General features: G+C 41.0%; 1 protein-coding gene across 2 annotated transcripts in view; it reads right to left on the reverse strand.

Moving 5' to 3' along the window:
• The window catches only part of LOC141741254 (E3 SUMO-protein ligase ZNF451-like), a 43,471-nt gene that overhangs the window by 7,169 nt on the left and 14,150 nt on the right, over positions 1 to 22,152 (reverse strand). For both annotated transcript variants that reach the window (XM_074581545.1, XM_074581544.1), the window contains exons 7-13: positions 21,475 to 21,601; positions 19,942 to 20,095; positions 17,807 to 17,954; positions 15,221 to 16,869; positions 13,980 to 14,114; positions 9,984 to 10,114; positions 8,822 to 9,008 (exon numbers count right to left, since the gene is read on the reverse strand). In XM_074581545.1, coding sequence (XP_074437646.1) covers positions 8,822 to 9,008; positions 9,984 to 10,114; positions 13,980 to 14,114; positions 15,221 to 16,869; positions 17,807 to 17,954; positions 19,942 to 20,095; positions 21,475 to 21,601 — 2,531 coding nt within the window. The remainder of the gene's footprint in view (positions 1 to 8,821; positions 9,009 to 9,983; positions 10,115 to 13,979; positions 14,115 to 15,220; positions 16,870 to 17,806; positions 17,955 to 19,941; positions 20,096 to 21,474; positions 21,602 to 22,152) is intronic.

Raw genomic sequence — 22,152 nt, forward strand, 5'->3', positions numbered from 1 at the left:
CAAAAGTAGTAAAGATGAGAATTTTAAGAAGTTCTGATATGATTCTTTGGGAATCAGGAATAAGATAGTAACAGTAAGAAGAAAGCTGTCTGCAGGAAAAATCCTAGGCAGAAATGTTTCAATAAATAAAGGGGGGGGAAGGGAGGGGCGGCAGGGGCAGAAATTCAGCTTCCATAAGAGGCTAGACAGCAAGAACTATCAGTGTGAAACTCATCGCTTGTCAACCAAAGAGAAAGAAAGGCCAACTGAACAGATGCATTTTTCAAGTCAGAAGACACCAGGCTGGTCTTCCACATGGGACAAGTCATTGTGCTTGACCTAATGTTGCTCATAGTGGGCCTGTACCCTGTGACTGAACTCTGGTCTCAAGATCGGATTCCAGTTAAGAATATACTCCATGCAAACATCACAGAAAGGCTGAGGTTGGAACAGACTCTGGAGGTCATCTTGTCCAGCCCCGTTCCCGCTGTCTGCCCAGTACTATACGTTCAGAAAGTTCTTGAATATTACAAAAGGATACTGTACTGGGGAGCTCAGAACTTGACAGTTATGGCCTTACCAGTGCTCAGTAGAGGGAAAAGACCACCTCCCTCAACCTGCTGCCAACAGTCCTCCTAATGCAGCCCAGGATACCGTTGGCCTTCTTAGCCATGAGAGCACACTGCTTGCTCATGGTAAACTTGGTGTCCACCAGGACCCCTGGGTCCTTTTCTGCAAAGTTGTTTTCCAGCTGGTTGACGCCCAGTCAGCATATATTGGTGTCTGAGGTTGTTCCTCCCCAGACGCAGGACTTTGCACTTCTTGTTGAACTTCATGAGGTTCCTGTCAGCCCATTTCTCCCCTGTTGGGGTTTCTCTGGATGGCAGCACAACCCCCTGGTGTATCACCTGCCACTCCCAGTTTTGTGTGTCATCAGCAAACCTGCTGAGGGTGCGTTCTCCTCCACCATCTAGATCATCAACAAAGACATTAAACAGGACTGGTCCCAGTACTGACTGCTGGGGTACACCACTGGTTACTGGCCTCCAACTGAACTTCATGCCACTGATCACCGTGTTCCAGGTCTGGCCATTCAGTCAGTTTTCAGTCCACCTCACTGTTGGCTCATCCAGCCCACACTTCCTCAGCATATACTCCTGGTACTGCTGGCATCTTCTGGTGATGAACAGTAAATAAGAATGTTTAATTTGGAGGAATGAGACATGTCCTGTGTCTCTTGTTAAAATCCTTAGGACATTCTGTAGCTCCCAACTCCTCTGGGGTCAGAGGAAAAGCAACTGACCAGTTTCTCAGCCAAGAGATCCTAACATATGGCCTCTTCTGTACTCTTCTGTAGTACGTTGTGTTAAATAAACAACAGCTAAGAAACCGTGACCATACCTATTCTCTCAAAGAAACCCCACTGCTCACTATTGTCCTCACATATTGCCAAATTCCTGCTAGAAGAAGAAAAAAGAAAAACAGGAAAGCAAACTTTGGATGAATATAGAGATCAAGGATCAGACAGATTATAGATGGGAGCAAATACAGTGATTTTTTTGACATTTCATGAGTCTGTCTTAGAAACGTATTCTGGGAGGAGAGTGGTTACCTTTCACAGAATGCAAGCGCCACCCACTGTCCTGACATCAAAGCTCACAGCTTGAATTTGGATTAGCTGCCCACGAGGCTCAGCATAATTCCCCCCCTATATCTGACCCTCTTCTCTTGCAACCTCCCTAGTTACCACCATCCCCTTAATAATTTCCATCAGGTTTACTGGTTCCTCTGTCTCACCAGAGACTGAATTTCCCTTCCCTCAGGACTGAATTGTCCTCCTCCCTTGCCACACAACTTCTTAACGCACCTCCTGACTACTGCACATGTTGCGCAGTCTCACACGCTACCTCCACTTCTCTCTCCTACAATGCTCCTTCTCTCAGTCTTTTCAGTAAATCCCAACCTCATCTGCCTGTTTCCCACCTTAATGTACGGTGACAATAATATCACATTTAACTCACTGTATCTCCCCCCACTGAGCATTTTCTTTTTACAGTTGATGTCTGAGGTTTTAGTGCTACGTTGCCTTAAGGATACCATTAAAGTTACCTTATTCAGGATCCCAGTAACTACTTGTGATGGTGCAACCTCACCCCCGTGCCTTTAGGCCACCTGGTGCTTGGCCCAATTTCCCCCCCCCCTACCTTGGGCCACATAACAATACAATGGACCAGAATGTTATGGCAATCCATTAACACCTGGGACATATAATAATCCAACATAAAAGAAAGAAAGAAGTGAAGGGTAACAGATCAGAACATTATGTTCTGGTCCATTAGCACACCTGGCGCCTGTGTCCCCTACCACTTGGAAAAAAGAACTACAATCAATCACTCCAGACAATATATGGATTGTGGCCCAAAGAGCCGCACATTAGCTTTACAAGTGTAGGTGTTCTTATCTATTACTGGATCCAAATACTTTCTGACCATCTGTCTGTGCATGCCTAAGGAGTCAAAAGGGGCACCCGTAGACTCAGAGTCACCCACTGTGAAGGGAACTTTGGTCCTAGCAGTCAAAGACTCGTGTGTGTGTGCGCGACCCCTTGAGTGATGTGTGTTGGTATGTTTGTGTTCATACACATATGTATTGATTTAGGATGCCCTATAGTAAGTTAGCATGAATCTTGGCCATTTTCAAATCTGTAATCAAGTCACTCTTCAATTATTTTGTTAAATCACCTCACAAATCCTCAAATCAATTATTAAGTGCTGCTAAAATTCAACATCTTGATCTGCCTCAAATCATTAATAAATTTTGAACTGCTGTTAAATCATAACTTTGTCAAATATTTCCATCCATGACACTACTTAGCCAAAAACTTAAGATCAGTACCCCATGCTTACCTTCGCTAGCAATCGCATTCAGTATGTGTGATCATGCTGCCTTTAAAATACTGTTCCTTGGCTTCTGGAATCCCTTCCTTGATTTCTTCTTCAATATGTCTCTGGAGGATCCTCACCACATATGCCTCCCCAGTACTCACTGCTCTAATCTCCATTTCTTCATTAAGGTAACATCATCTGTAAATATAAGTACAGCTACTCCCTGCTGAGGGCTCCCAAATACACAAGACCTCTCTTCCTCTGTGCAAACTAAAGCTTCACCCTATCTATCTTTCCCTACAGATGCTCATTCATCAGTTCATTCAAGCGTAAAGCTCTCAATCCTCCACTCTTCTCCAACTGCATTTTTTGGAAACCGTGGCCAATACCATGACTGTCACTCAGACTTTCATTTAACCTTCATCTTAGACACCTCTCTCAAATTCACAACTAGGTTAAATTAAACCTTGAGGATTTTTTGGTATGATCTGATCATGAGGTCTTCCCAGTTCATCCACTTGGCTACAATTCTTGTTCAGACTCATTATCATAGGTTTTATAACACTGCTTTCTCCCTAGGGCATATACATATATTCAACCATGCACACAAGAGAGGCCACTGACATACCAAAGCCACTAATAACTTCCTGTTCTAGCTAAACACAAGGTTACAACTCAAGGGTGACTTTATCACTCCCTACTACAATAGGCTGTGGCCACTGTAATAACAGTGTAAGTAAAGGAATAGATTCTTACTAGAGTAACTATCATTCATTCATGGTGCATCACACTGCAGATGCTCATGCCCTTCACGTTCTCTCTTTGGACAGTGAGGGCTGGAGGCCATGATCTATCTTTAGTCATTCGCAGTCTGTGTTAACTGAAGGTTCAGAAAAAGTAGAGACTGGGGTCAGATTCACCCAAGAGTACTCAGGGAGCTGGCGGGAGAGCTCACCAAGCCTCTCTCCATCATTTAGCAACAATCCTGGTCAACAGGGCAGGTGCCAGATGACTGGAGGGTGGCTAATGTGACACCCATCTACAAGAGGGGTCGGAAGGAGGATCCGGGGAACTACAGGCCTGTCAGCCTGACCTCGGTACCAGGAAAGATCATGGAGAGGATGATCTTGAGTGACCTCTCACGGCAAGTGCAGGGCAGCCTAGGGATCAGGGCCAGCCAGCATGGGTTTAGGAAAAGGAGGTCCTGCTTAACCAACCTGATCTCTTTCTGTGACCATGTGACGCACCTTCTGGATACGGGGAAGGCTGTGGACGTTGTCTATCTGGACTTTGGTAAGGCCTTTGACACCGTCCCCCACAGCATTCTCCTGGAGAAGCTGGCGAATCATGGCACAGACAAGTGTGCTCTTCGCTGGGTTAAAAACTGGCTGGATGGCCGTGCCCAGAGAGTTGTGATTAATGGGGTGACATCCTCTTGGCGGCCAGTCACCAGTGGTGTCCCTCAGGGCTCAGTTTTGGGGCCAGTTTTGTTTAATATCTTTATCGATGATCTGGATGAGAGGATTGAGTGCACCCTCAGTAAGTTTGCAGACGACACCAAACTAGGTGGGAGTGTTGATCTGCTTGAGGGTAGGAAGGCTCTACAGAGGGACCTGCACAGGCTGGATCCATGGGCCAAGGCCAACTGTATGAGGCTTAACAAGGCCAAGGGCCGGGTCCTGCATTTCGGTCACAACAACCCCAAGCAACGCTACAGGCTTTGGGAAGAGTGGCTGGAAAGCTGCCCAGCAGAAAAGGACCTGGGGGTGCTGGTGGACGGCCAGCTTAACATGAGCCAGCAGTGTGCCCAGGTGGCCAAGGCGGCCAACAGCATTCTGGCCTGTATCAGGACTAGAGTGGCCAGCAGGAGCAGGGAAGTGATGGTGCCTCTGTACTCGGCACTGGTGAGGCCTCACCTCGAGTCCTGTGTTCAGTTCTGGGCCCCTCTGTACAAGAGGGACATTGAAGTGCTGGAGCGTGTCCAGAGGAGAGCTACCAGGCTGGTGAGGGGTCTGGAGACCAGGTCATATGAGGAGAGGCTGAGGGAGCTGGGCATGTTTAACTTGGAGAAGAGGAGGCTGAGGGGAGACCTCATTGCCCTCTACAACTGCCTGAAAGGAGGTTGGAGAGAGGTGGGTGTTGGCCTCTTCTCCCAGGTGAATAAGGACAGGACCAGAGGAAATGGTCTGAAGCTGCGGCAGGGGAGGTTTAGATTAGACATTAGGAAGAATTACTTTGCTGAAAGAGTGGTCAGGCACTGGAACAGCCTGCCCAGGGAGGTGGTTGAGTCACCATCCCTAGAGGTGTTTAAGAAATGTCTAGATGTGGCAATTCAGGGCATGCTCTAGTGGCAGAGATTGCAGGTTGTTTGGTTGGACTCGATGATCTCAAAGGTCCTTTCCAACCATGAAGATTCTATGATTCAGATGTAGTATTTGTATTGGACTTCCACAAAAAATTGACTACTGAGAAGGCAAGCAATTATTGGGATAGTGGGAGCTAGGAAGCTTAATAGCATTCATCAAAATGAACTGAAATCCTGCTCTTCCAAACATTAACTCTCATAGAAGCTGCATTCGGTAGTATTTAAACACTTCAGGCAATAGCAGCAGATTAAAGATACTCCAGCACAGTGGAAATGAAGTTTATGGGTCAGTGAAAGAGGTGCAGTGGCTATCTGGCAGACATCATACATCACCGTTGATTTTGACAGTCTCCTGAGACAGTCTGGTCCTCTTATTAAAAAAAGTCTGGTTTACTTAAGAGCTCAGTCAAAGGATCTCATTTGAATACGACTGTGAGAAATATAGTTAAGCTAAAGCCATCAACTTAGGCAATAATCACTTTTGTCAACCAAGAAGTTCTGGCACTCCTTTCAGTGTCAGGATGGGTATGACGACCCCTAACCTACCATCAGCTTTGCACTCAACATTGTCCAGCACTCAATTAAAAGTATAAACTGTAGCAGTACTGTCACAACTAGATATGAAGAGTTAAGACATAGACAAGGGAATAATGGTGTTTTTCTGCATGCTACAAACCTTTTTTTGCAAAGGAATTACAAAGGGAGACACCGAAAACTCAACTCTTCCACCCTTCTCAAACCCCTTGATTAACATGCATGAATCTCCTATCATGTGCTGTGCCTTCCGCATAAAAGAAAAAGAACCTTCTGTATTTATGAACTCAGGTTTAGCAGCAGAAGAGAGCAAGTAAGAATAAGTGTTTTACCTACCCTCAAAGGAAATTCATGCATCCATTACAGCCAATGGTTTAAGGTAGCATGTAGTGATATCCTATTGCAACATATGCAGGAACTTTTCTTTTTATTTATTTTAAAATGAATGCACATACCACAGTTCCCACAGCAGTTCCCCTTACATAGTAAAATGGTTCACAAGGTGCACCTGTGATGGATTGCCACAATCCAAATGCAGTTCAGCTGCTCACAAGCTAATGATAGCTCTGTGAAGGTGATTCAGGGAAACAACTTTTTAGTTTTGAAGCTCATCCAATACCAAGAACTGTCTTACATTTTTCAACATAATTCTCTGTGGTAACCGTTTCTCACTCATTTCTCCCTCCAGAATAATAGCCATAGGCTTGAGAAAGTCACAAAGCAAGCAATTCTTGTTTATCTTTCCTTATATTCAGCTGCATTTCTGTAACAGGACAACACGTTATGCCAGCCTATGATATATCGCATGACTTTCCATCTCAGCCCTCCAATACTGGTCTTGCCACACTAAGACTTGCAAATGCTTGCTGATGCTGCTGAGCCACACACTGAAGTGTGTGTTCTGCGGTGGCTTTATCTTTTTAAAAAAACTGTATAGACTCTTGGTAACGACATCATTGCACTACGCAATGAACACAGGCCTATTATCAAAACCGAATTTTCTAATGTCCTGTTTTAATAAAGGAATAGGAGACAAAGGCAGCTCTCACTATCTGGGTCCTCCTCCACTGACACTGACTGAAGAAAGGGACCAAGGACGGCTCAAGACAATTCTGTTCCTTACAAGTTTGCCAGGGAATGCCAACAGCCAAAGGACTCATGCACATTTCCATCACTTTCCTGCTCAAAGTTTGTTATAAAAACAAATAAAAAAACCCGACCACATGCATAACTTAAGTGGTATGCACAACCAGCAGCCAGCCAGCAAGTTAAGGTTTGGGGTCTCTCAATAATGCCCATCACCATAATAGTAAATTAAATATTAATGTAGTAAAGGACCTTGAAATAAGGGTTAGATTAGGAAACTTCTAAAAGCAAGGCCAATATTAAAAAAAATAATAATACTAAAGTATAATTTATAAACAGAAAATGGTTATATCAAAGTCATCATCTTTGAGCCAGTGTACCCTGGTGAATAAAACTATTCTAGAAAAACTACACAGGCAGGGAGCTAGACTACCCTTATGTAGCAAAACAGTCATTTCCCTCTCCTCATCGTCTCATATCATTTCATTCCCCTCTCCTCACTGTCTTGTATCTTTAAGTCACGAAACAAACTGTACAAGAAAGGAAGCCCCTATAGCTAAACTGACTTACAGCTAAATTGACTTAAATTAACTGCTTGCAAGTTACAGCTCTCTTCCAGCTCTTCCTCCCAAAAATATACAAAGCTCTCGAAGCAAAAACAACCTCCCACATTAATATAGTTATAGTTACACTAGAAGAGATCTATCAATCTAGGAATTTCAATACGCTCTACAAAGAAAACATTCATAGTGGGAATGCAATGATTCATTGTGTAGCTTTATGGATAACCATGGAGAAAAGTTATCTTCCCCCTTGAGCAAAATGAACTGCACTAGTGAAAGTGATAGTTCTGTGATTAACTATGCCAAGACACTTTACTAGTATGGCTGCTTCTGGCTAGGAATCACATCTCCATTACCCAGCTGAAACATCTAGACCAGCAAATGCCTGGGATGGCCAGAAAACTCTGTAAGCACCTTTTCTGTATCAGAAGCACATAAACCAATTCCAGCTCATGACAGATAATTTTTTTCAGGAAACCATTAAATTATCCTGTCTTTATTTTTCCCTTTAATCGATTGATGCCAATTCACCATTCAGTGCTAGCGCTCCACTTTAATCTTCCTGGTAGAACAGCAGCACCATGTGACAGCTCTCATCCACTTGGCACCAAGACTAGCAGTGTAATTTCCTGAAAACAGTTTAGGGCTAATCCAGAAACAAGCCTCCAAAACCACAACAAGAAGCCAGGAAAAGCAGTAATGTGTCTACAGAGAATTGTCAGGTCTTTTAGGAAAATTTTAATTCAAGATATTTTAAAATACTAAGTATTAAACCTCATGTCAGCTCTATTATCCTTTGCATGAAAATGAGCTGGCTCAAACCTCTTTGATTATCCTCTATAAAAACAGTGTGACCATTTTAGCATGCCATTAATTAGAATATGGCATTCTAGAGAACTTAAAAGCTTTCACTGATATTTTTCCTCCGAATGGCTGCCAATGAAGATACTTATCAACTGACTGGAAGCAGTGAGAAGGACAATCAGAGTTAAAATAGGCAGAGATATTCTGGGAAATAACAATGCTTTAGCAGGGTCATGTTTGTTTCAGACCCAGAATAAATAAAGCAAAGCAGATTTGAATACAAACTGACAAATACGCACACAAGAGTGCTCTAAACAGCTTTTCTTCAAAAAGAAAGGAGACGACAACTGAAACAAGTTTGTCTCCTGCTATAATAAAGAATACAGGGAGGACAGAGTTTGTTATGTTGAATAAAAAACCACTTAAGTCTGGTTTCAAAGCTTGCCCCAAGCAAACCGATATTCTGATCTATATTTCATCAAAATACTAGTACAGTACAAGAAGCATCAAGCAACAGCTTGTGTTACCAGCACAAGTGTTCAATTCTTTTATTAGAAAGAATTATTGGTTTACTGGAAAGATTATGTTCCATGTTTACTTTCTACCTTTTGTGGTATCTGAAATGCTGTTTAGCAAGGCACACATCATGTCTCCTTCAATGTGGTGAGGATTTAGGATGCGAGCTGACCGCTGGGTCATCTTAAATTGATTTTCCAGTTCCAGGAAGCTTTTGTCTCCAGAAAGTACAGTGAAAGGAATCTGCTTGGGCAGGTGCTCATCCAGACGACCAGCCTGTACAGAAACAGGTGACAAGTGTTGAACTGAGATCACATTTTTACCTCATGGTGTTTGGGTAGCTTTATGGAAGACAGGTCTTCATAGGCGAGATGCCTGCAGCAACAGCAACTTACCTCCGCTTCCATGGCTGATGTACATTATACCACTGAGAAAGGTACTATTTCAACAGTTTTGACACTGCATTTATTCTACACATAAAATAATAGATATAGAAAATGGCTACCAGAAAAGTACAGATGGAGTATGGAATGAATTCCTGAAAAACAGCATTTCAGAAGCATCTCCACATAAGAGTAGTCATCTGGGCAGAACATTTTAAGAATCATAAATAAGTGTGATGCAACATACAAACCCTGATGCAAAGCACACTTATATCGTAGAATTAAATCCTCAAGTAGTTTTATCTAACTGATAAAGCACTATACAAAGAACATGAGTCTCCATGGCATCCCAGATTCCTGTACTTCACCTGCACCTCTTCTAACTCAGCCAAAGCCCTAGGTCTATCGAAGAGAGGCACTGCTCTTTGTCAGCCCAACAGGGTCTCTGAAACTGGCACCCACCCATCTCCACCTTAAAGATGGCTCTAGATTTGCGCTCCTTAAAGAGAGGCAGGAGTTACATTTCTTTCTGAAACAGAAACTGTAAGAATTGTGGTTTTTTATTCTTCATTCCCTAACCATCCCCGTTACCCTCCACAATGGACTGATGTCCTATTTGGGTGAACTTTTTTTATTCCTGCAGAAAGAAAAAGAACAACAACAAAAAAACCATGTAAAGCACTTCTCAACAGTCTGTTCTCCGCTGAATTCAGTGACAGGTTTATCATTCTTTTTAGTGGACACAGAAGTCAGGCAGAGAGAATCTATGCATCATCTGCAATTAGTATTTCACATCAATAGCAGGTATCATCTGCGACTCTTCTCTGGGTACAGAAACACAACAATAAAGCAAGCTGCACTAACTTACGTGAACACAGAGAGCAAAGTCTGCTGCTTCTCTTCTGGTACCGCAACGTGGATGAAGAAAGAAACATCCAATCCTCTTCAGATAATTGTAGATTTTGCATTGCACTGGAGGTTTCCAGTTGCTGTATCCTCCTAAAGAGGGAAGAAGAAAAATTAAAAAAAAAAAAAGGAAAAAAACCCAAAACACTAGAAATGCCACCATGAATTAAGAATTCAAGAAGGCAAAAGCAAAGATAAATCTGGCTTTAAAGGCAGAATTTACTTTGACCAATGTGAAAGATGAGGAAACACATAACCAAAATCCTAAAAGAACCCTTGTTCTTGGGTTAGAAAGCAAAAAAGGAAAAAGCAGCTAGCCTGATCCTACACAAAACCACTCATTCAATTTTTTATGAATTTTACTTCTAATCCTGAAAAACTTATCTTCTAGACATCATGTGCATTTAGACACCAGCATGTATTTTTTCCAGCTTTAAGCACAGCTATAGTTAATGTGCGGAAGCAGAGGAACTCTGGGAATGCGGTACAAGTAACAGAAATGCTTCTCTTAGGCAATCGTGTGCTAATGTAACGCCCAAGATTATTTCTAACAGACTCTGTAACTGTCTGACACATTACATGTCAGGAGTCTTTTAAAATAAGATCCAAGAACTGGAGCAACAGCTAAAACAAATGCTAGAGTCTTGACTAACACTTGGATGCAGTCAAGGATAAGCAAAATGAGTCTACAACTGGAGAAAAAAAAAAAATAAGTGCAGGAATTTTCTCAACAGTATCCTAAAACATGTAGTTACTGGCTGAGAAAGTAGTTGGATAATAGAGATGAGCTGAGTAACAGGCCTGCTACAAATCAAGAGAATGATGAGGCTGAAAGAGGTTGCAAGAGAAAGGAGCAGTAAGTCTCTCAAGAAGAGGGGGGAAAAAAAACCACCAGAGGAGTTGCAGTTACTATGACAACGTAAAAAGGCAAACAAATGGAAGGACAATTTGAAGGGGGTGAATAAGAGTTTCATGACCTTCCTAATTGCTAAGAAATAATGGGTCTGCAATGGGGAGGGAAAAATGTTGCTTTACGTGCCAGATGATAGAGCAGCTGGATGTAAGAATGGATTTTGAATGGAAAGTGAAAGCACTCATTGATGACACTTCATGTGAGGACATGTGAAACTAGAGCTCAAGTAAACAGGTTGCAGAGGATTGCGTATTCCAACCTGCCCACCCCTAGCCTGAGAAAGAAGTAGAAGCAATCTTCAGTAGATTCCTCCTCCCTCCAACCCCCCCCTCCTTTTCAGCCTAATGGCTATAAGAGGGTGTCAAAAATGATCTCAAAGCTCAAAGATTTAGTAGCAGACTACACAGAAACAATTTAGGAGTATGTGTCCATGAGAAAAGTGGTATTTGCAAGTCATTCTCATCTGTTGTGACAGCCTTGGTCCCTGCTATTTGGGAAAGACTTGTAATTACCAACCCTGGCTTTTGGCTACATAAACATACAACATAAACATTTGGCCAGGACAGCTGAAAACAATGACAGAACTGTATTTACTCTGGTGGAGCTAGACCACAAAAGGGTGAAGGACAACTGGATAGCTGAAAACAGAAACCATACAGAGCCTGGGCCATACAATGGAAGAACTCAAAGCAAAGCTAAGGCTGTATTAGCAATAGGAATAACAGAAATAATGCAAAAGTATCATATAAAAATAATTAAAAAAAAATAAATCAGAAGTGTTGTTTGGGAAATGCAGGGGAAAAAAAATCAGAAGAGACAGGGATATCACCATATTTTCACAGGCTAAACAAACAAGAATAACATGCATCAAATAACTCTGTAAACCATTATTATGAGAGGGCACCTACAACAATGAATCCAGATGTGCCTGGGAGCCTTAGTATTCCCAGGCTCTGTAACAATGTAGTTGACAGTAATAAACTGCTAAAGTATTTTCTGATATGAATATGGACGATTTTAATCACCGTTAACTCTTTGGTGTGGGTTTTTCAGCTCAAGTGCTCCAGGGGCCATTCCCATAAGGCAGCCTGCAATGCAGCAACTCCATTTGGGAAGCAAGAAATGGATTTGGGCTGGGCTGCGCCAGCAGGCGCCTATGTTTGGAACATCCCTGGGAACAGTGTCTTAACTAGCAGAGAGGTACCTTTGGGTAAGATTATCGTATTAATAGAGGTTCCTAACAATAGATTAGTGACGCTAAGACTGTACTATGGATTATTTCTCTTTCTTAGATAGGTCAGAGAAGAGACATTTCTGACAACAACACAGTTCAGACATTCCTGGGTTCAATCAATTTTTTTTCTTACTGAATCAAAACAGGGCATGGAAATGGAAACCTTGGAAATAGTTAACAGCACAGAAGACCCTGTCATAACAAACAAGTTTGGGTAAATTAATGACAAACCAGTTTTGAGTAAATTAAATAGAATAACAAAGTATGACTGAAAGCAAGTGCCTGAATTCAAGCGGCGAAAGTTTGACATAACTGTGAAAAATTGTAACTTTGGACTTTAGATGTCAAGCAGGCCTGACATTTCTTCAAATCAGATGCCTAACAGTTTCTTATTTTTGTCTGTAGAAAAAGAAAAAAAAGTTTTCCAAGGCCAAGTGGATTGAATAACTATAAACAACAAGCCTTCAGCAATTAAAACCCACAAACCCCAAATCACAATAGCCTTAGAAGTCAAGGAGTGCAGAGGTGAAGTAAAATTTGACCAGAAGTCAAGCAGGGTAAAGCCTCGCAGAAGATAGTAAGAACAAACAACAGGTTGTTCAGCCACATAGAAAAGAGAATATAAATAAATGCAGCAGCCAGGCAGCAAAGATGAACTAGAAATCCAGGATTATTAGGTATAATCTAAACCCTCAAAATTAATATTTTGTGGGGTTTTGTGCATGCTTTTGTGCATGTACATGCACATACACAAAGATACTGTTACTGTACCAAGAGGCCAAAGGCTAAGTAATGACAGTACAGGTAATGATACAGAAGCGATGCCTGAGCAGACCACAAAACTCAGGAGCACAGTCCTCTTTAACAGAGAAAATGTGTGTGATATTCAGGTGTGTGTGTGTGTCCAACCTCAGCAGCATGAAAACTCTCAGCATTCAGGATGTTCTTGATTAAAGGAAGAGATAATCAAGAACATTAAGTAAAGAAGTAGTACAGTGCAGTGGTGTGTACAACACGCCTCACAATTCCTGCAAGTCTGTTAAGATGATGCCTATGTCTCAGGCACTAAATATTTTGAAACTAGCCCTTACCTAGACTTTAGTGAAGTATTCAATGTACAACAGGCAAAATAATTATAAAGGCAGATAAAGAAACACAGCAGAAAAAGCATGAGGTGGACAAGAAATTGGTTCAAGAATAGTCAGGTTAGAAAAAAGTATCAAGGGATGCTATTAGTAGGCTTTGCCAAGTTGGGGTTTACAAACCCCAAAGTTATGGGTTTACAAACCCATAACAATGTGAGTTCCATCAACTACCTCGTACCACTACCGGTATCTTCCCGATGTGAGATACACTTATCAGGTATAGGATGACCAGGGACATCGTTAAGGAGCAAGCCAGAGACAGAACAATATTCTAGTACAAGAATGTAAAATCATGCCTTTTGGAACTGAAAAGAAAACATTATGATGAGGACTTGGGAATCAGAAAGAAAATAATCCCTGAGTATTATGGCTGTCCTGATAATTATGAAAACCTAGTATGATATAGTGTAAGTAGGTTCAGCAGGGAAGGCAGAAAGGCTCTTAAACTGTTCAGCAATTCTGAAACAATATTCTACAAGGAATGCTAAGAGCAGAGGAGGTTAAGACAGAGTTAGAAAACTTAAAGAACACTTCTATGACATGGTGCCTGTGACGCTGTAACTTAAGAAGCCCTAGTGACTGTTCCTGTTCTTCATCCTCTCAAAGAATCTCTGCTCAAGTATTTGTGTAGACTTGTTAATCTTATTTTCTTTAATAATTTTTTACCTTGAAAGCCCCAGATAAACGTCCCTTGGTTCAGGTTAGCTGGCAGCTGCGTGAATAAGCTTCCCCAGTTGTCCAGATCCACCAACACAATGTGAGTCATGGTACTCAGGTAGTCAAGATCAGGAAGTTCACCATCTTCAATGGGATAAAAAGGACGCGTTTAAAGATCAACTGACTTTCTGGTCAACCAACATACATCAACTTAAGCTATGCTTTTGAAAATTCACGTATTCAACTATTCTATAAGCTAAAAGTTATAAAACATGATCATATTTGGCAACTGCACTGTTTTTAAATCAACTGAAGTAGCGTTTGGTAACACGCAAATCAGACAAAAAAAAGCGGAATCTAGCTATACGATGGTGTAGAGCTGGACAGTTTTGTGCTAGGCACAGAAAGCTGTTGTCCTGCACCAAGACATGTGAATAGTCCGTTTAATATTCAACTGTGCACCTCCTACTACAGCAAGTCTCCATGACATTTAATTGCTTACATGCACAAGAGTATGTAAAATGTTTAGAGAAATATTTTGTGCTGTATATTTAACATAAATGTCAACCTTTTAATCAAAAGTATTATGACACTATGAGTAACTGAAAACACTTCCAATTTTTGAACACAACCTTTAGCATTCTTGATGTCATTCTTAGAAGTGACACAAACTTGAAAAAAATATTTGCAGGCTCAAGGCAAAAACACCCCCTAATACATACTGATAATATAAATGCTCAGATGAAATTATTTTTTAGCAAGGTAAGGAAACTGAGAAGATGGTGTTAAAATAAGACTGACCACATAGAAAGCACTACCAGGCTCATAAATATTTGTACATACAAAGGTGGCAAGTTTCTCTTGAATGTGCATTATAGACCACTTCTAAGAGTTAGATCTCTATTTGGGGTCCTTGATTGTCTTCTTCCTTTTAACACCAAATTAAGCTCCCAATTAATTTCAAAATATTTCAGTCCCAGGGTTCTCATATCTGCCAACCTTTTTTTTTTTTTTTTAAAAGACTTCATACATACAGCATATAACAATAAATTGTTGATTACAAGTTCTGGAAACTCAAATACTGAAAATTCAAAATGCAGCCTTAAGGAACAACAAATACTGAATTCTGAGTTGATTTACAGACTGGGTATTGGCAAATAGTATGCTACATACTTGTACTAACATTGAAACAGTGTGTTAAAGACAACAATATTTTTCTAATGTTAAAAAAAAAATAAAATTCTGCAAACCTTCACCAAGTTCTTCAGAGTGTGCCGAGTCCTTTTTTTCTTTCTTTCCCTGTATTGGTCCCTGCAGAGGAGATGGCTTTGGTCTTCCCTGAGTCTTCGATGGAGATGCTTCAAGTTTTAGCTGGTGCGGTTTTCTGTCCACACAAGCCCCACTTGCTGTGAACTTGAATACTGTATTTTCCGATTCTGATGCAAGACTTGATAGATCAGGTTTCTGCAAGAAGCAGTGTTTCATATGATAGTGCTGATGCGCGCTCTGAAGATCATCAAAGTTTTTGTTGCATGCAGCACATCTAACAACATACATCTCTTCCTTATGTTTCAGTGACGTGTGACTGCTGAGATGACTGTTCAAATCAGCAAAATTCTGTGCAGTTGCAGAACACAAGCAGCATCGAAACCATAAGTTTCCTTTTTGCAGCATGGCTTTCTGGCAATCCACATAATCATTCCTCCTGTTTATTCTGGAGACATAAGTTGTCCGGCAACCACAGGTTAAACGGTCTCCTTTTTCTACTGGGAGGAAGTCCTCCTCTTTTTTTATTGACATTTCCATCTGCTCAGGCACAAATGCATAGTCTGTGCTATGCATCTCCTTATAATGGATTAGAAATTCTTCTTCTGTGTCAAAGAAGAGATTACCACAAAGGCCACAGAAGTATTTAGTCTGTATCTCCTGGTTATGATGCTCTTGGAAGTGTCGCTGTAGCGTTCCTACTTTCCGAAAGTGATTTCTGCATAAGCCACAGCAATATCTGTGAAATGCATGGCTTTCTAAGGACATGCAATGTTGTTTAACGCTCTCTTCAGATTCAAACATCTCCTCACAAATGCGGCATTGCCATTTTCCCAGAATATGACTTTTTTCAGGGGAGAGTCCCATAGGACTAGGAATGCAGTCTTTCCTTTCACCTGCAGAAACGCACTCTGTGTCAGAAGCGGATGGCATAGGTTCATCTTCCAGAGCTTCTTGCTCATAATAGTAACTATGTCCACCATGAAATTCAGTCACATGTCCCATAATATCCTCTTCTCTGAGATCTACAGAACATGCTCTGCACCAGAGAAGAAAATTAGTCAAGTGTGCTCCCCCATGGAATCGACTCATATGCAGGCGGATAATGCTTGAATTTTCAGCAAGCTTTCCACACACAGCACACTTGTGACAGATCCTATTTGCTGACAAAATGTGCTTTTCTACCGACTCTTCTGTAAAAAACTTTTGAAGACATTCACAAAACCAGGCTTTTACTTTGCAAGCACTACCTTGACTTTGGTTTGCTACGTGATCTTCCTTTTTATCCTTTAAATCGCTCTTCCGTTTTGAAGGAGTAGATCCCCTTTCACTGGTAGGCTCATTCGAAGTCCAGTGTCTTTTAAGTAGTGGTCTTGACCGATCCACAACATGGCACAAGTAAGACTGATTTTTATTTTTTCCATTGATATGACAGAACATCAAGATGGACTCTTCCATTCTACTAAAAACTTTAACGTTATGTTGAGTGGTTTGCTTATGCTGGGTGATCTGATTCTTATCAGCAAACAGTTTATCACAGTTCTCGCAGTGACCTTTTGTTTTAAATATCTCTGCAACTTGGGAGATTCTCTTCTTTGACACTGCCACAGGCCCAGAATTACGACAACGTGTTCTAAAATGGATTAAAAAAATAAAGAGGTTATATGATAACCTGAAACATTTTTAAACTTTCAAATGTACTTTGAAATATTACCTAGCAGCTACAGCAATTAGTGTGTGGAAATAGTGCCCTCTGTACACTTTAACTCACCTACTAGCTTGCCAACAAAAACATGCAATGTCTATCTCGTCTCTGCACTTCAAAGAGAATTAGGTGCTAATTTCCAAAACTAGCACTTAGATCGATGCATATGCTGTTTTAGAAATCCAATGCTGCCAACTTCTTGGGGCTGTTCAGCCTGGAGAGGAGAAGGCTCCGGGAAGACCTTATTGCAGCCTTTTACTACTTAAAGGGGGCTTATAAGAAAGATGGGGACAAACTTTTCAGCAGGGCCTCTGGCAATAGGTCAAGGGGCGATGGCTTTAAGCTAAAAGAGCATAGATTTAAACCAGGTACAAGGAAGAAATTGTTTATAGTGACAGTGGTGAAACACTGGAACAATTTGCCCAGAGAGGTGGTAGATGTGCCATCCCTGGAAGCATTCAAGGTCAGGTTGGACGGGGCTCTGAGCAACCTGATCTAGGTGAAGATATCCCTTCTTATTGCAGGGGGGTTGGACGAGATCACCTTTAAAGGTCCCCTCCAACCCAAACCATTCTATTATTCTATGAACTTAGAAACAATGGAACAGAGACCAAGTTCTGTTGCTCTGTTACAGAAAGTAACAAAGAGGATACAGACATTGATCAGCATTCTGCAGTGGATTGTGCGGGGTAAGGCAGGGTAAAAGACATGGCAAGGGGGCAGGTTTTTGATAGTTTACTCAGGAAGTCAATATTCAGATAGTCCTAAATGCCCTGAAATCTATTTGCACCACTAAGAACACACCTGCCTATCTGTTATTGATCTATGAATGATCACATTATAAAGACGAGTGTCGCTCACAAACCTGAAATGAGCTGTTAATTCCATATGCGAGCGTAGTATCTGGCAGCAGGATATACACTTCACTTGGAAGGGGACCTCTTTGCACAAAGATATCAGAAGGTTCTTTGCATACGATGGGAAAGGTAGAGGAAGGCCAGCCTTCATGTCATCTGTAATATGGAATGGCAGAAAGTGCAACCACACATTAGAGTTCTTTCACAGTTATGTCAGCTCTCAGATGACAGTTACAATGGTACTCATTTGTCACAGGCTTCAGAAAGTGAGTTACCATGTGTCAGCTGAGCCACAGTAATTGTGCAATGGAAGTTTTACATAAAACTGCATTAATGTTTTAAACTTCTGTAAGAATCTCTTATCTGAATCTCTTTGCATCCTTTTTTTTTTTTTTCCATACTCTGCAACTAACTACTGCCCTTTTCCTCCTTCTACAAGGTCTGATCAGTTATCTCCCTTAGGAAGGTTCTTATTGACCATCCTCCCCTCCATCTGTCACCACCTGCCTACTCTTTCGTTTAAAGCCATAGTATGTTTAAAACAGAAAGAAGCATGCAATTCATTTAAGAAGTTTCCGCATACTCTGACTATCTCCTTTTTCCCATCCTCAATGTTAATTCTCCCTAAATTTTTAGGTGCATACTCCATGTCTAACTCCAAGTGCCAGCAGAACAGAAAATTTTCTATTGAAAAGAGAATGGGAAGTGACTTACAAGCTATTGCTGTTAATGTTCTGCATCTTAGGAGGCAAGTTATCTTCGAATTTTCTGTTCAGTAAGATGTGATGATCAGCAGGTAGTAATTTGAGGTTATGCCTTTCAACTAACTTCACTACCAGATCTTACAGATCATGCTGATATTAATCCTAAAGACCTACCAATGCAAAGGAATAAAACAGAGCCCCTCCTTTCCCCCCCCCCCTTTTTTTTTTTTTTGTTCCAAGTTAAATGCTATCCATCTCTAAAGAAGAAAACACTATTTTGTGCTCTTGGTCTTTTCAAAGCAATAGCTCACCAGCAATCTTTTTTAAAACCTATGGCCTGATTTTAAAGGCATCTATGGTCAGCACATTCAGAATTAATAACCTGTTTTTGAGAATAAAAGTCCATTAGATTTACAATACATAAGAGAAATCAGAACCATGGAGCTGACTGTCACTTCCATGAAGATGTTAGTACTGACTCAACCTGCAGGAAGATTCCTTAAGCCTGTCTTTACTGTACACTTCCTGCGGACACCGTGGGAGAGGGCAGAAGTAGAAGATATAATTATGAAGGTGAGAAATAACTATACCAATCCTTTTGGACATGTAGGCTTATCCTGAAAGATACACTATCTAAAGTATGGCAGCTTCTTGAATAAGAAGTCAACTCCATCTATATCTGATCTGTCTCAGCTGTTTCCCTAACATTAAAGTAAATGCTTTAGCGCCTATTGCTCATGTCAAAGCTAAAAAGTCAGTACAGCTATGATGGTCATTAAACCTGTTTTCAAAACCATGACCAGACAGATATCTGCTGTGGAATTACGAAGTATGGTTCAGGATGTTATCAGCTCACAACATAACCGCTATTTCAGCCTTCAGTGGCAATGTGACCAATGCAAGGCATCAGACTGGCAGCACCATTCCAACTAAGCATGCTAAATTTGCAATTATATGGAGACGAAACTTTCACAGGTCTTTTGTATCAGGAATGCCACGGGAACAGACAAGAAAAATAGCTTCCAGCAGACTTCAGACAGTACAGTAAGGGGAGGGATCACCACAGCCAGTCTGACTGGAATTGAAAGAGAAATTTACGTGTTTTGGTTCCTATCAACATGCTAAATGTAAACTTATTTAGGACAGTAGTTGCACAGAGTCACTGGAGGATGAGACACTTATACAAGAGACTTGGAGATAAAGGAAAGTCTGCTTCTCATTACAGCAACTGTGATGGAGGAATCATTTCTACACAAAGTTATAAATTTCAAAGCATCTCCTCTTACAGAACTGTATCACATTGGAGACCTTAAAAGAAAAATAAAAATTAATTAAAAACCTTAAGCTTTTTTTACACAGCAGAAAAATATAAGTCACTTCATATCATAAGGAGCAATTATCAGAAGGAATGAAAAGTGGTACACTTCGTAGCAACATACCACTCAATTTAGAAGCCTCGAGGAAGTGGTTCTTTCCTGACATATGCTTCAAGCATTCATCACTTTTGGTGAAAAGGAGGAAGCAGCTTGGGCATGCAAAACACTGAATATGCTGTGGAGGGAGATCTTTTTTATGTCCATCATTTTCATTTAGCTGCAAGAAAAAAATGATCTAGTTAGGAAAAATATTAAGTCAAGAAACCAGTCACAGTTCTCCTCATATCCTTCCATGGTAATATTTTCACTTTTGGGTTTTCAGCTACTGCATCTATGTTTATCTACAGCCTACCCCTATGCACTTCAGCTCTTGAGTCATAAGGGACTGGCCAAACTGCCACTGTCAGACTCAGCTACTCAACCTTATGACACTGTCAACTTTTCCATTCCCTTCTTGCACCACCTCTACCTTCATGACAAAAATCTTTAAGTTTTGCTGCTGACATTTTTGCTTAATCCCATATGTTTGCTCAAGGAATCTTCATGATATGCTTATGCCTTCTTCCATAGCTTGTTTAGTATTATCTCCTCATCCTTCCACACCAAAATAACCCCATCTTCGTGCCTCTGCAAGAGCTGGTCCCTTTCTCCAAACTCGTCTGTAACTCCTGCTCATGCCCCTGGACACACCACAGGCACACACACAACTTTGAAGCAATGGCAAAAGAGCAGGGAAAAACTATGATGCAATCTTTCAAGCTTGTCAGGTCTGACTATGCATCAGGAGTTACTACTAGATGGGTACATAATAATATTTGTTATTAAAACATTCAACTTTGAGAGTGCTATCCATTATCCAGTTCAACACCAGACTGCTTAAATAAAACCATGCACCCAGAACATAACACCTGTCATTGAACTGAAGTTTTACAGTGGGAAGTTACGAACACAAGGAAAAGAGTGAGCATTATCCAAAAACAAAAAAAAGTGAAAAGAGTGGAAGTAGGGAGGAACAACAACAAAAAAGCAAATACTATTAGCTTATATTCAAATCAAAACTCAAATGCTAGATTATCCTTTTCCCTTCTGCAATTTAACTAGTGAGTAGCAGCAAATACATCTATCAGAGAGACCTGAAACAGAGAAGAAACAGTTGCAGCTCAATCACCCAATTTTCTTTTCTCATTCTGCTGCCTCTTTTTCCCCCCATCTCCGTTCTGCTGCTTCTCTTTACCATCACGTATTTCACCATGACTTCTTGCCTTTATCTTTCATAGTTTTGGAGATGAGAAAAAAGGGGAATGCCTTTTGACACCACCACCAGAGGGACAAGAGGTTCAAGATAGAACTATGGTCCTCTCATGGGTATGCTGGGAAGTACAATCTAATGGTCAAACCTACTGGGAGTACTGTCAGGATACATCAGGTGTTTGAAACACAGCAGAATAAGAAAAACTACTGCGAAGACTAAAACAAAGGAGGTGAGAGAAAGAGGGTTAAAAGAAAAAAAAAGAAAAACAAAAACAGTGCATAATTATGTCTTGAAAACCCTCTACTATGTTCAGTCAGGAGGATTACTTATCCTTATGATCTTGCCTTAGATAAAAGATGATCGCTGTACTGCTGAGAGGTTGAAAATCTTTTGCAGCATATCACACAGGCAACAGCATTATTTGGGGGTCCGTGTAATGTGACTGTTGGGTCACAAGGAGAATGATCAAACCTGGAGAGAAAAAAAAATAATTAACAAGTTAGTCACCTCTAAGTACTCAAAACGTTTTGTTTTGTTTTTTTAAATGGGGGAAAAAAAACCTGTCTTTTGAAGTTGTTGGACAAAAATCTATCAAATAAACCTAAACTGTATAATTCCTCACTTCCCCTATCATTAACTGTATCAGTCAAAGTATCCTGTACAGAGGTGATTCTCCCTGAGGCTTACCTGTTATAATGACCACTTTGGAGAGGAATCATACTGTTTTTAAGAGCACGAGAACTAACAAAGCCTTGAATTCCTACAGAGGGATTTTTAAAATTTATTTATTTTTACCTCCTTGCATTGGTTCTGGCTGGGATGGAGTTAAGTTTCTTTGTAGCTGCTTGTATGGTGCGGTGTTTTGGATTTATCAACAACAGTGTTGATAGCACAGTGACGTTTTAGCTATTGCTGAGCAGTGCTTGCACAGCGTCAAGACCTTCTCAGCTTTTCAGACTGCCCCACCAGCAAGTAGGCTGGGGCTAGGCAAGAGGCTGGTAGGGGACACAGCTGGGACAGCT

Source organism: Larus michahellis, chromosome 3, assembly GCF_964199755.1.
Source record: "Larus michahellis chromosome 3, bLarMic1.1, whole genome shotgun sequence".
NCBI classification, from domain to species: domain Eukaryota; kingdom Metazoa; phylum Chordata; class Aves; order Charadriiformes; family Laridae; genus Larus; species Larus michahellis.